This window comes from Vidua chalybeata, chromosome 5 (genome assembly GCF_026979565.1).
Source record: "Vidua chalybeata isolate OUT-0048 chromosome 5, bVidCha1 merged haplotype, whole genome shotgun sequence".
Lineage (NCBI taxonomy): Eukaryota > Metazoa > Chordata > Aves > Passeriformes > Viduidae > Vidua > Vidua chalybeata.
Genome location: NC_071534.1, coordinates 23,039,269 through 23,053,968, shown reverse-complemented (window position 1 = coordinate 23,053,968; position 14,700 = coordinate 23,039,269). Strand labels below are relative to the sequence as shown.

General features: G+C 40.5%; 1 protein-coding gene across 1 annotated transcript in view; it reads right to left on the bottom strand.

Annotated features, from left to right (window-relative positions):
• Positions 1–14,700, bottom strand: part of NUAK1 (NUAK family kinase 1) — a 46,636-nt gene that overhangs the window by 6,118 nt on the left and 25,818 nt on the right. The window contains exons 3-4 of the mRNA XM_053943817.1: positions 6,774–6,925; positions 5,412–5,477 (exon numbers count right to left, since the gene is read on the bottom strand). Of these exons, the coding sequence (XP_053799792.1) occupies positions 5,412–5,477; positions 6,774–6,925 (218 nt within the window). The remainder of the gene's footprint in view (positions 1–5,411; positions 5,478–6,773; positions 6,926–14,700) is intronic.

The window sequence follows — 14,700 nt, the reverse complement described above, 5'->3', positions numbered from 1 at the left end:
AATTCAACAGGAGGAGGGAGGCAGGAGTGTTGCAGGAAGCTAAGCATTACTGAAAAAAGTGATTTTTGAAATCATCTGCAATGTAGCTATGCCTGAATGAGGGGCAAAGTGAGGCAGTCACTCACTCCTCCAGATTCAGGGACATGGGGCTGAGGAATCTGAGCTGTTAAGCCCACGAGATGTCTATCATGAGATAATAAACACAAGTCGGGTTCCTAACTGGAAACAATGGGCCCAAATCCGGCTTGCCCAACACAAACAAAACTTCCCTTGGGACTGTTGGGAATTTTGCCCATGTAGGAATTGCAGGATCAGGTCCAAATATTTTGTTTACTTCAGTTCTCTGTTCTTGTTCTTACAAAACAAAGGCTGAGGACAGTAACACTAAATACTCCCACAACTTCTGCATTTTCTTTGTTTCTCTAGCACAAGGTAACACATCTCATTTTCATCTTATTTAAAACCCAAATGTTTCTGCTTCCCAGAGATACTTGTATTACTGCCCACAATTAACATAATGCCTACATAAAAGACATAAAGCACAGGCATTAAAAAAGGTATTGTAGATATAAAAGACAGGAGTTTTCTCTGGCTTTTCTTCACCTTATTAATTTCTTTTCTACCAGAAAGAAATTAAATCCCAGGAATTTTCACCAGAGAAAATTCAAGAAAACACAAAGTGAGTAGGAAAAAAAAAGGACTTGCCAGCACCATAATTCACACTTGGCTTTCTAAAATGTGTATCATCAATGCCTCTAATACTTGTTGAATTACAATCTTCAATGACCTCTTGGAAGAGGTAGTCTTTATCTCTATTACCTCAACTGGTACAACTACACTGAAAAACTACACAGTTGAGACCAAAACAGGAACATATATCTGCTTTTTAAACAGATAAAAATAGATATATAGTATATATAGATATATAAAAACAAACTTTTTTAATATTTCCTTTTTACACAATTTTTAAAGTCACAAGTCAAATATGAGATTTCATGCTTCACTCTTCCCTGTTTTGATGTTCTGCTTGTGCAGGTGTTTCACTGACAATCTGTATGCATCCTGCTCAAAGAGCAGCTGACTTCTGTTCATTGATTTTAATTCATCTCAATATATTCATTCATAAGACTGAACTCACTCAGTCCCTCAGACAGCGTATTATCAACCCACAGCAGAAAATTCAACCCTTAAATAAATGCGGTTTGTAAAATCTTCATTGTATGGTTGGAATGTCATTGAAAACAGCTGGTGTAGAATTGCAGTCTGCAAACATATTCTCATGGCTCAGATTGCACTTAATTGCCTTAAATTCCACTTTCTTATCAAGTCACCCTGCCTGGCTTGCAGGAAGTTGGTTTTAAGCCTTATGAAGTGTGCCCTGTCAATCAGAGGAAGAATGGGATCATTTCAGTGTTAAAAATTCATGCTGGTCATTGATTTTTATTTTAGTTCAGGATGCAGCTAAGACAAGGACAAACACTGCACAGTGTGATTCCTTATGAAAATACATTCCCTTAACACCATGGAATGTATAAAATGCATGTGGATGTGCATGAATTTATATATATATATATATATATATATATATATATATATATATATATATATAAATAGGGATACATACCATTGTTCACTCTAAGAAACTCTCAGACTTGGGCATTCATGTTTTCATTTTGACCATTCAGGAAAAGAGTATTTATGTTACAATCCACTCCCATGCTCACAGACTGATGTTTATCAGCTTTTCCCATTAAAATTGTCATACCCCCCAAAACAAGATTAATAGAAGCCAACATTACTTCATGTTCTTGGCACTTAAATGGAACTAAATCAAAAAAGTTAAAAAAACTTCCTAAATTGGGAGGAGCAGAAAAGTGGACTTCCATTCCTCTTGCTTCAGGAATATATGTTTCATATTTATTGTTAGCTATGATAAACCAGATGTAAGTTATTGTTGAAGTATGGAATATAAATTCCACAAAGTTCACACTCATGGAAATTGTCAGCTTTATCCCACTTAAGAATCTGTCTCTCTGTAGTGCAGATAGAGAAATAATTAGGTCTCCTAAAGCAAATGAAATATATGTGCAGTTGGTGAGACTTCCAGCAAAGTAAATTCCATATACTTAGTCTGTATATACAAAAAACCCTCGTGGGTTTTTAGTGGTTAGTCTGATTGGTGTCCCCTTACCAGCCCAAGAGAATGTGCAGTTAGCAGGATTATGTTACTGTTGTACTTGCATTGTTCTACTCTTCTATCACTTTGGGCTTCATCATACTGTTACATCAACCTCTGCTAGACATCTCTTTCAGCTGCAATTCCCAGCCCAGGAACTGTTCTTGTCCCTACTGTGAACAAGGATGTTCAGTCTCACAAGTGCTTAAAGCTCATTTGATTCATTTATGTCTGCTGCATTTAGTGGTTTTCAGTAAAAGTCTGCAGGAAATAGTAGTGCATACAAGTCCATGAAAAACCTAGTAGTACACCACAGATTGGATCACCTTTTTCCTCTCACTGCACTCCACTCTGGCCTGCAGAACTCTTCAAAATGTGTACTTTTTGTTGCTTCCAGACACTGATGTTTCTTTGTTGCTGTATTCTAACATGACTCTGCTTTCAGAGATTATTACTCACCATCACAACTCTTAAAAACAAAAAAAGACCCCTTTTTATGTCTCCATACACTCCTTTATGACCTTCATTTAATTATCTAAAGCTTAAGAATGGTTTCCAAGTTAGTGTAGTAACAAGTAAAATGGCCTGGGGCCCTTTCAGGTTGGATAATAATTTCTAATGGATTACTTGTCCTCTTTATTTCCTGTTTTAAAAGTATTGTTTAAGCTGCTATACAGAAATCCATTTTTACAACATCCTATTTTTTCTTCACATTATTATGACATGTTTTTGTAAATCATAATGCATAGATTCCTGATTTCTTCAGAAACATGTATGTAATTGCACATTGCACCCAAGAACAAGGGATTCCTTTAATTTTCCCATTCTTAAAATCAAACTGCCAATTTTGTGCTTGTAATCCACTGAATGAAATATAAATAGTAGGAAAGTACAGATAAGACTATCAATCCATTCCTAGAAAATGCCTTCCCCTGAGTATTTCAAGGCTTCAGTCAATACCAAAGCCCTGCATTTTTTTTTCTGCCTGAACAAACTACATGTAAATATTCTCAGAATGAGCACCTGATAAATTTACTCCTAATAAATAATTTACAGTTCCATATGTGTTTCCTTGCCAACGGTTACTGTTTAGTGAAACAAAGAAAAAGTGGGAAGTTAAATTCTGTGCAAGTAACACAGAAACCACAGCAACATATTCAAAGCTTCAGCATCAGGGAAATAGTGGCTGTATGTTTAACATTAAGTATTCAAAGCTGACCTTAGTCACGAGGTTTAAAAAAAAGAGAGCACAGAGAAAAAAAAAACATACCAGAAGTCACCTCTTGAAGCAATCCAAATTCAAACACTATTGACTGTAAGATGTATAAAATATCAATACCTTCCTGAGTTCAGTCTGTTTTTCAGTTTCATAAGACCCTTTGCACAAGTAGTGACTAGGGGACAGCCAAGAAGCCACTTGCCCACGCCAAGGCAGCCTTGCCTGCTCAGAGGCCTTAACATTGAAGAGATGTAGCTGAGGAAAGGCTGGAAATATAAAAAATACCTACAGCAGTTTGACCACAATGCAAGTCAGGAAAGGGAAACCCTCAAGAAAAAGACGTCCAAATGACTGGAAGGTATGTGAGGAGGTAGAGCTACCTGAATTTCTTCCACAGCAGTGCCACTTGCTATGGCAGCTGAAATGCATCTGTGGTTCTGAAGCCCCTGAGTCAGCTCCAAGTGTGGACCAGACAAAGCCACCTGTCCTTGCCCCATCCTTCCGCTCTACCCACAGAAAAAGGAGAGAGGAGAGAGGGGCAGGAGCTGAGCTGTCTGACAAAGCTCAGCTCCCCAGAGGCTTGAGGAAGTGATTGGTTTTGCATATGAGGACCGGCCCTCCACAGCCAGCAAATTCCACAAATTCCTCTTTTCTCTCAAGAATTCTCTGATTAGCTGGGAAGATAGTTTGGCATGTAATGTGGAAAGAAAGGTCATCCTGCCTGCGGAAGCCTGATTCGTATACAATGTCCTAGAAAGGCTACTTTTTGTTTTCAGCACTGCTGAGAATGGCTCTGGCTGCTGCAGACAGCAGCCCTGTAGGAACAGGAGAGAGGAGGTCTGCTCCAACGCTGGATGCTAACAGTAAAACATCCAAATATTGCATTGGATGGGCCTTCTGTAAAAGACTATTTTTGGAAACCACATATTTATGTGCCTTTAAGCCACTAGCTGATCCAAGTTAGCTTCTGTCATCAGCGTTACACAGATGGCAGCTACCACATGTTACTTTCCATTTCCATTGCACATCAGCTCGAAATGAAGACAATCTCTCCAGTGTGAAGCACAGAGGGCAGTGCCTACAGCCCCAGGGCTTTCAGAGGAGACAAAAGGAAGACCCAGGCTATTTAGGTACTGGGCTACGCAAGTAGCACCTTGATTACTTTTTTAATTAAATAAGGATGCTCAAGTATCAGCAGAAACTCTTTGGTGTTCCTCCCTCTGCTTGTTTGCCCACGGATGAGCACGTCCAGCCACCCTTACATCCAGCTACCCAAGGAGGAACAAAGTTGAAAGTGAAAAACAGGTTCAGCCACCTAGAGATTACACTTATTTTATAGAGGAATATAGATAGGATATATATAGGAAATTACACTGGAAATTAAATATCTGCATTATTTAACTTTGTACTACAGCTATAAACAATAAAAGAAAAAGACAGGAAAAAAGGTCATTCTCATGCTTTCACTGGGGAGAAATGGTATGGAAATGACATCACTTACATCACTATCCAAAGTATACGTTTGTGTCTGAAGTTCCAAGGCCATTTCCTAATGAAGCACATGTGCTTCACTAGGTTTATTTTGAAACTCTATTTGCTTATTTTCCAGCCATGATCAAAAGAACATTCAGACTGTTCTGTAGGAGGCACTTGAACCTTGTAGATCAGAACAGTTTTTTCTTTGCCCCAGAAGTAGCCAGCAATAATATAATTTGTACAATAAGCCCAATTGCATGAAATGCTCTGCTTTTTTCTACCAGTGGGAAGACACTGCATAGGGAATCATGGCCTTTGCATGGCAGGACAGGGCCTTCTCTTCCAAAGTATGCAAAGCTTCATTTAGTGTGTATTACTGGGAATCAGTGGTGTCTTCCCCCAACCTCCAAACCTCTGAGCCTCTTCCCAGATGCTGTTGCTTAGTAGCTGTTACCATAACAATGGCTCTTCTAATACCTTGGGTAAAAATGTTATAAAACATGCAAATCCATTCTGAGAAACTGAGAAAAAGAATCCTACCTTAATATTAAAATTGTCATCAAGAAGAATGTTTTCCAATTTTAGGTCCCTGTGGACAACACCATTCTGAAACAAGGAAGAAAAAAATGGGGAAGAGCATGAGAAAATATTGGGAAAATTAAAGGTGAGCTGGCAGGGTGGTCTTTGCATCTACATTTCAGGGCTGATTTCACTGTCATAACACTAATGGCCCAGTGACTAGTGGCAGGCGCTGTATTAGTCACTTGGTGTGTGGTTAAGGGAAGAATGACTGGAATCTGTCCTCCCACAGACACTCTGAAACAGCAGGGGGGTGGGGGGTGGAGGACTGGGGGGTATCTTTTCAGAACTTAATTTCATCCTGGATCCTGCCCCCACTGTGTGAAATCAGGATATTCTTCCCAGGCACCAGAAACCAATATCTGTCAATGACGTTAGCCCCTACAAAAGCCCTCATTCCTCCAATGAGCAGCCATGTGGATGGGGGGAGTTAGAATCCCAAAGGATTGTAAATGTTAGGGATGGAAGCAAACAGACTGGGTCTAGGTCAGAGCCTTCTTTACAGAAACTTGGGAAAATTAAATGCATCAGGAAAGGCACTGCAGCTTTTCAGCTCTATGCAGTGAGGACTTTGAGAAACCCCCTTTTTTATCAGAATTCAAGTAGAGACTTAAGTATTTTAAGAATTCAAATTAAAATTGTATTAGCTGCTCATTGCCTTTAGCCTCATACAAATTTTAGCTCTATGCAGTTTTTTCATAAACAGGTATAAAAGGTCCATGATGACAGCCAGTCAGCTTCGTTGGGTTTAATTGCTTGACTTGTCATTCCAAGTGGGTATTGTGATGGGTAAGGTCATTAGCAAATGGTATCTTTCCTGCTACATCTGGTAAAGTTACTTTTACCTATTCAGAATGAGATGTACTAAACCTCATGCATAAACCTCACAGCTTTCTCTTGGCTTTTTCTTTCATATGTTATATCTCCTATTCTAAAGTTGTTTACTAGTATATTCAAATTGCAAACTAACATTTGTTTGAATGCATTAATATTAATGCTGTAGAGGTTATATAGGATGCCTTCTTTAGTTGATGTTGTAATTTTTGAGTTTTTAAATGTCAGGAGAATTATTTTAAATGCAAAAGTGCAAGGTAGGCCTAAAGTAAGGGTGTGTCTGGTATCTGTCATAGCACACAAAAACATCATTAGTCTTTAAAAAGCACTAGTTCAGTGTAGTGCTTTTAATGAACATCTCCTGTTGTACTGATAAAATCATGTGCTCTGATACTTAATAATGAATGCTGTTGCCTCAGACATGCTTTGAAATATATGCCAGTAATCAGCCTTGAAACAGCATTTTTTACCATTAAATCCTTTGCTCACCTTGTGGCAGTAATGCACAGCAGAGACTATTTGTCGGAAGAAGTGTCTCGTCTCTCTTTCGCTTAATCGCCGCCTCTCACTGATGTAATCATACAGCTCTCCTTTACTTGCATACTCCATGATAATAACAATCTTATCTTTATTTTCAAACACTGCAAAGAAGAAAAGAAAAAAACACCACAGTTGATTCAGTACATATGAAAACTGACACTTGAAAGAGTGAAGAGTCAGGATGTCTGATCACATCCTAGACCACCAGTGCGGGCTGGAAAGATGTACTAACAAATCCCACTGCAAAAAGCAAGTTCCAAAGCTGCTTTTTGCCAGAGGAAGATTACAACATCTCAGACCAAGAGAAGGAAGTTGAGTTTATCCTCTCTTTCAAATGGCTACATGAACCTCTTTGTCTCAAATAATGTGGGGTCATAAGGTGTCAAAGTCAACTTATTCTAGTGAGGTGAGGTGGACATTTGTGCCAGTAAACCAGCTCCTGCTCCAGCACAGAATTCCTCATACAAGTAGCCCACTTGAGGCCAGAGGACAGAAGCAGACAGGAGCCCTCATATCATTTGGAAAGGGTTCACAGAAGGCATAATAAATTCTTGTCTTCAGTAACTGATACAGGATTGCCATTTGGCTTACAATGACGGTTGGTTGGCTTTCACCTACCACCAAAATCCAACAAGTGAACTGATAGATGTGTCCTCCTCCATCCCAGCTCTGTGTGACAGCATGGCGGGCATGGCCACCTGAGCTTGCTGTGGCTGCAGCACCTCCAGAGCTCTACAGCTCTTGTCAGTGTGGCTCTGTACCCCATCTCATGCAACCAACTCTTCCTCAAGCTTCCTTATGTCCTGCCCCTACCACGTGTCCCACTGCATGTCACAAGACCGCATGCTGTAATTCTCTGTCGCTTGTGCAGAGCCGGCAGCAATGCACAACGCCAGCGTAAGCAGAGCAAGGAAAATCATCTCATACATGTCACAGCCTGACTCTTCTTCAGGGCTGAGAGCTTGCTGTGTCACATGCTCTCAAGGACTTCGCTATGAGTGGCAGATAACTAATATTTAATCTAGTAAAGCAGGCTGTTAATAGTCTGGAATTGCTGTAATGTCATGGCTGCTAAATAGTTCTTCTCTTTTGTGACCAAAAATCCATTGCAACCCACTGGAAACTTTCTGCACCTGCCATAAGTAACCACTGCTATATGAAAACATGGTGATTTTCCTTTTCTTTTTATCTGTGGCAGCACTGGTCACACTGGCAGCAAGGCCAGTATACAAATTAATGAGGTTAAGGGTTTATTACAAACAGATGCTAGTTTTGTCCAGCCCTACTGTAATGATGCCTTCCTATATTCTTTATCAAAGCTCAGCCAGTAGTCTTCGGTGATTAAAAAAAAACAGAATTAAGCTTCAGCTTTTGCAGTGAAATGTGAAGCTGCCTCTTTTAACACAGAGATATTTACTTCTCTTAGGCCTTGTCTCATGTCCTTTCACACCTTGTCACTCAAATCTACAAGCCAAAGCCTCTGCAGTTCACTCTAACACCCCTGAATCCCAGCCAAACAGCTCTGATAAAAGAGAGAGCAAACAGCCAGATAAAATTGGCTGCTTACTTGTCTGCTGGCCTCACTGTACCCCGAAGCAGAGGCCTCTGCCAGCGATTACATCCTATGTGCATCCTCATTAGCAATGAACTTCGGAAACTGGGAAAGCCGTCTCTGGATGGATTATACATACAGTACCCTCTCCAAGAACGACAGACTGATACTGTCTGGGAAAAACTGAACCTGCCCCGTGTCATTCAGGGAGGTGCTGTGATGTGTTACCAATAAAACAGTAAAACAGTAACGCGCACATTCGCTTCTCTAAGCTTGGAAAGGCTTGTTAGGTACAGGCTTGTTTAAGAAGGCAAAAATAAATAGTTTTAGTAAGCTGAGACAAATCACTGGAAATTCTCTCATGTAAGAGATATGATTTAAAACAAACACACAAACCACACAACAACAACAACAACAAAATTCCCCCCAAAACCCCAGCTGAGTCCATGAGTTAGGGGTTACTGTATCACGGACATATAAGTGAAGTTGCCACAGGACACAAACGATCTTAGTGTACTTTCATGGAGATGCATACCCCAAGCAGTTCCAACTGAGGACCACCTTCAGCTCAGAGGCACATTTGCCCTTGGCTCTTCTTGCCCTACTCCTCCAAAAGCTGATATCCCACCAGGTGTTCAGTGCTGCTGATGACAGTAACAGCAATACTAGCCCTGCCACAATAGAGCATTCTTCCAGGCTGTGTTTTAATGAAAGTTTTGCCTTCATCACTCAGTCCTAAGAGTTTTCTCAAATCATCCGTGATGTTCTGAAGTTTTAAATCCTAAAATGTAATTATTTTGGACTCAAATTTGCCATATTAATACAAGTCCTGATCCAGATGTATTTTCCAACATTTCTACAGAAATGAGGTGGAAAGCATTTGGTTTGGAGGAATGTGCATTCAAAGGCACTTTCCATTTCAAATTTTCTCTTACACCCTCTAGGAAACTGACATAATACCATCATGCTGAATTTAGGAAAGCATAAATCCCTGTTCCAAATTTCAAACTTTTGTCACAAAGCCATACTAGAATCAATGAGTACAGAATTGTTCCAGAAACTCGTATTTGGCTTTCAGTTTACTGGCACATTTTTCTTCATGAGTGAGAATTTTGAGAGGGAAACTACCCTCAAACTTAGGTAACATTACAGAGGCCTCCTCACTATCACCATAGCTGAACAATTACAGAATTAAACAGCAAATTGTTTCTCTACCCGGGAGCAGAGGTGAATAGGGAGGTATTTTTTTACAACTGCGTCATTTCATGTCAGAGCACCTCCACCGTATCAGCTGAACCTCAGGAGTGGGCACACAGCTATTTCCCACAGAGAGGGAACTAAACAGCAGACAAAATATCTAAAATGAGAGCTGCAGCTGAAGGAAGAGGAGGTTGAAAGGCAGTGGGGATTTATGTCTATACACACACAGCCTTAAAGAGGAATTTAGTGGTCAAGACTATCAGGCAAGTGACAAGGTGGTATTCTGGCAAGTCTCACACTATCAGCCAAGTACACCATGAATTTTCACAGTAGTATTTAGGATGTCAGGCAGGTTTCACACAGGCACTTCTGAATTTCCCTTCTGAGCACAGCATGTAGTTTTATAAACATATGCTCAAGAAAGCCTTGTGGCCAATGGCTGGCGGAAGAGAAGAGGGCATTAATTAAAGGCTGGATTCACCTACTGAAAAGAATAATGAGGTAACAAATATACTGCCCTGTTAGCACCTGGGCTGTAACCTGTGGGCTGATGATGGACGGGTTGCCTCCATATAGCTTCTGGGACTGCTTGGTTCACTCTTTGTTTTTGCTGCAGATGATTTATTACCTGCCATCCTACTGCATATTCATTCTGAAACTCACCCCCACCTAGAAGTATGCCTGAACCCTGGTTGCACCTACTTCCAGCAGAGAAGCATGGCTTTGGCAGGATGCTGAACCCCAGGAACCTCCCAAATCTTGCTACTTCTGGGACAGTCATGTCATATAAGCCTGCTCCTCGGCCCTAAGCAAGGTCAAGGGAAGGAGACCGTGTATGAGTAAGGTGGGGTGCTTTAGCTTCTTTCAAATCATCAATACTCTGTAAATGGGTAGCCAAATTAGATAAGCAAAAAACTGTCAGTACCAACACCCAGACGTGGATAGCAGGGGAGATGGCCTGTCAATTAGGAATCAAGATAGGGGGGTTGCTTAGACAGAGGCACGAGCTTCACCTATTAAAGGGGACAGCAGCAGGAGAAATGCTCGCTACCGGCTCTACGTCATCTATTTCTGAGCCACTGTGTTTATTTTCACCACTCTGCAAGCTGGGTTACTCTGAGAGCTCCAACAAGACCTTGATGTAGCTGGAGGGCTGCTGCACTGCCTCAGCCATGGTGGCCAAGTACTGCTGCAGAGTAGTGCTTGCAAATCACTACTACTCCTCAGCAGACAGAGCCTGCCAACTGAAAGACTGACTTTGGAGATGACCGCACTTTATGCGGCCACAGGGGAGGAAGCAGGGACAGCAGTGTGAGAGCGCATCAGGAATCAGGAGCAGGAACAGCATGAACCTCAAGGTGTGAGGAACAACATGATTGTATCCCCAGGAGATGAGCAAAGGACTAGGACACTGGCCACAGCAACATGGACAAACAGCATTTTCCAGGGGACTACAAGGTTGTGGGGTTTGGCCTGGTCACCCCAAAAGCCTTGGGAACCCAAGCAGCAAAGGGTGCTTAAGATACAGTGGTCAAAGATTTCTTACTTTTCTTTAAACCCCGCCCTTAAGTCTAATGTGTTTGTTTCTTTTTTAAAAGTGACACAGAAAAAGTCTATACCTCCAGGCTCATAATTGAAACCAAATCTGCTGACTTCAAAGTTCCTTGAAGAACATAAATGTGAAATTGGGAAAGAATTTCACTTTTCGCTATCAAAGACATATCTGAGACAAAGTACAATTTGTTATGTGAACAACCTGTCCCTCTTTCGCAGGTTGTTGTACTATAGCAATAGCTCTTGCATATAATCTCTCCACTTATTTATAGTTAGAGGCTGTGAAATTATGAACTCCGCTTCTATCTACAGCCTCCCATTTTCCAAATAGCGCTGGTTGACCTCTTGCTCATCAGCACTCTTCTTTTCAATCCTACTGCCAAATTTGTCCCTCTAGCTACACCAAAGTCACCTCCTCTGAAACTCATGGGACAAGTCTGATACCAAATGAACACACTCACTACATTTCTTCTCTGCTAAGATGTGCTTCACCGTAAAATTGTTGAAAGCCCAGATTGGCAAGTTTTGCAAACATCAGTCAGAAAGATTTAATGGTACACTGTACACCTCTCTATTAGGACAGCTCACTCTGGACTGACTTACTACCAAAATAAAAAAAAAGCAGGAGGCTTTTGCCCTTCCTCCAAGCTCATAGAATACTGAAGTCAGAGTGAGTGCTGAGGGGGGTGGATTATTTCCCCTCCTCCCAAAAGGACTATCTCCTTGTGGGCTGATTCCATTTGGTTTACATGTAACCCTAGGGTAAGGATTTTAGTTTGTTAGTTTAAGAGGGGTGGCCAATCTCTTTGCACTGGAACCATTTGAATTCTCCTCATGCCTTTGCTCTCTATCAGAGCAATCTCCTAAATTAGTTCCAGTATGTTGACATTCCTTCCATCTGGTGTCTTTCCATTCAGTGGTATTTTTATTACTCTCCTAACAGCCGCAGACAGAAGTACCTTTCCACTGCTACAAAATGCTCTTTTATTAAAGGTCAGCCAAATCAAAAGAACAAGCGAGTTTGTTTTTAATTTTGGAGATGCAGACTAGAATAACCTTTTCATTCAGAAAATTCACGTATGACCCAATTACCTCACTTGTGTAATAAGCCTTGAATTATTCTTCAAAAAGTCATGCGAGTACTGAAAACTGTCCTTTACCTTAGAAATTCAGCTTGATTCAGCTTTTGTGTTTTTGACTGTTTTACAGCCCCTTGGCATAATTTTTATTTAGCTGTTTTTTTAGTAGTAGTAGTATTTTATTACTGTTTTTAACAGAGCATATAGCAGACATGAAAATATCCCAGGTCCAATGAGAAAACCATGTATATGCATACACATAAATTTATACATATGCTTAATTATAATTGAAGATATCAAGACATAAAGTATGTATTCTAATGCTAAACTTGTGTTAAATTATTTTCCTGAATTATAGCCTTATTCAGCCAAATTGCATCTCCTTTTAAATTAAAGGAATGTAGTTAAGATCATGCAATAATCTTTTTAAATCAGACAGCATGCCATAATTTACTCCCCAGTGAGGAGATTAACTCAGAATGGGAACTATTATCCTTGGTGAGGTTGTTTCTCACAGAGCAAGACTGAAGATATGCCGATTATGATGGTTTGCTCTTTAGAAGGAAGGAAAAATGACAGTTGCTAATTTGGCCACAATAACATGTTACATTAATTGTCTTTGTTTCAGCAAAGAATACAAGCACCAACTCCCCTTTATTTAAATATTATTTAAACTGTCAAGGAACTTCAGAGAAGCAAATATTTACATTGCTGTGGTAGGATTGTGTAAATGGGAAGATGGAAATAAATTTCCATCGCTGCTGGCAATCAGTTTGACATTTAAACCGGACCTGCCCGTGATCTCACACATTTGAGTTTATGTCATGTCCGATGAAGTGCTGTTTAGGTGATCACCCTCAATGGCAGGAAATTCATAAAGCTGGGGTATGGTAACTAAAGAGTTAAGTTTGTTTATTCTTGTTTCATTAGCATCTCCAGACACTTGAAATATTACTTGATGTTCTTGGATGTTATCAACTGAAAACAATGAGAATAAAGTACTCAAAGGTCAAAAGCCTACATAATTAGAGGAAATCAATTAGAAATGTGGTTAAACAGTATCACTACTGAAGTACTTTCTCTTGGCAAAAAAAAAAAAAAGAATAATTTCAGCTTTCCAACTTCCAACATTCTTGATTAAAGCCCAGTCATTCACGTGATGTTTAAAGGGACTTGTGGCTTTTTCAGGTGTTTTGCACACAGAAAGGGTGGGGTCATTAGGCACCAAAATTTGTTTTGATTATGTCTGAAAACCAGGAGATAGCAAAGGCCTGGACAGAGGCTGGGATTGCTCTGAACTGTCACAGCCTGAGATAGGTGACTATTTTGCCACCCTGGCCCCCGGCTGCTGCCCCACCCTGAGGTCCACACGCAGCTGATGGCAGAGACACTTGTCTGAGCCAGTGCTGCTGCAGGGATGCAGTTCCTCAGCAATGGCTTGTGTCCACACACCTTTAACAGCTGCCACACAGGCAGATTTCTGACAATGCAGCTGTTTTTGCTAATGATACGGTGACTTGACTGACACAGCTTCCCATACTGGAGATAGGCCTATGTGTGAGACACCAAGTGTGTTTATGCTTTGTTGCATGACGTCTGGCACAAAATGTGAGATTGAACATGTATTTGGCAAGTGCAGTGAGTATCCTGGAATACTATGTCACTGCTGTTACACACTGTCAGATTATCTCCTATTGCCTTTGGGGTTTGAAAGTAGAGCTGAACCAGTCTCCTGATTAAGCATGCAACCTAGCTCAAGCCATTGTGGACTGGCAGACATATGATGGAGAATCTCTCTGCTTTCTCTTAAGAGTACCATAAATGCAACCTAGAAGAAAAAAGAAGTGCATCTAACTTGGGAGATCCATATTTTGTGCTTTGTTAATGTAAAGTGTGCAGCACTCTTATAAGCATCCTGGCCTCAGTTCAGCAGAGCACTTCAGCACACACTTTCCTTCAGTTACTCGTTTATGTTAATGCCATCATGTTCCACGAGCACCAAATTTTGTTTATTCATTCTCCAGGGAAGATCTTCAGTAAACTATTTCTATAAACATGTTAGTTAATAGTCTGTTCACCTTTAAGTACATTTTGCAAAAGGGCAGATTTTTCTGTATGATTCTGCTGACCAAGGACAACTCTTTCAGCACAGAAACAGTCGTGCAGACAACTGTACTTCACACTACAAAGACTCAAGAGCTCACTCCTAAATGTATCAAGTGTAACTTCACCCTCATGATTGGCCCAACACATGTTTAAATGTTTGCAGAATGTTCCTTCCCTGGTTTAACTTTTATAAAGTATTGCCAGATGAGGTAGACTTTGCACTCAAGCTACCCCTGGAAAAATATGTTAGCTCTCAAAGGCTTTATTATAAAATGCTGGAGTTTTCAAGGCAAAAAAGCAATAGGGCAAAGGAAGGGTGAGGGGCAGGGGAGAGACAGACAGATGAATGGACAGAGGCATTATTCTATAAATTAAAATTTATGTG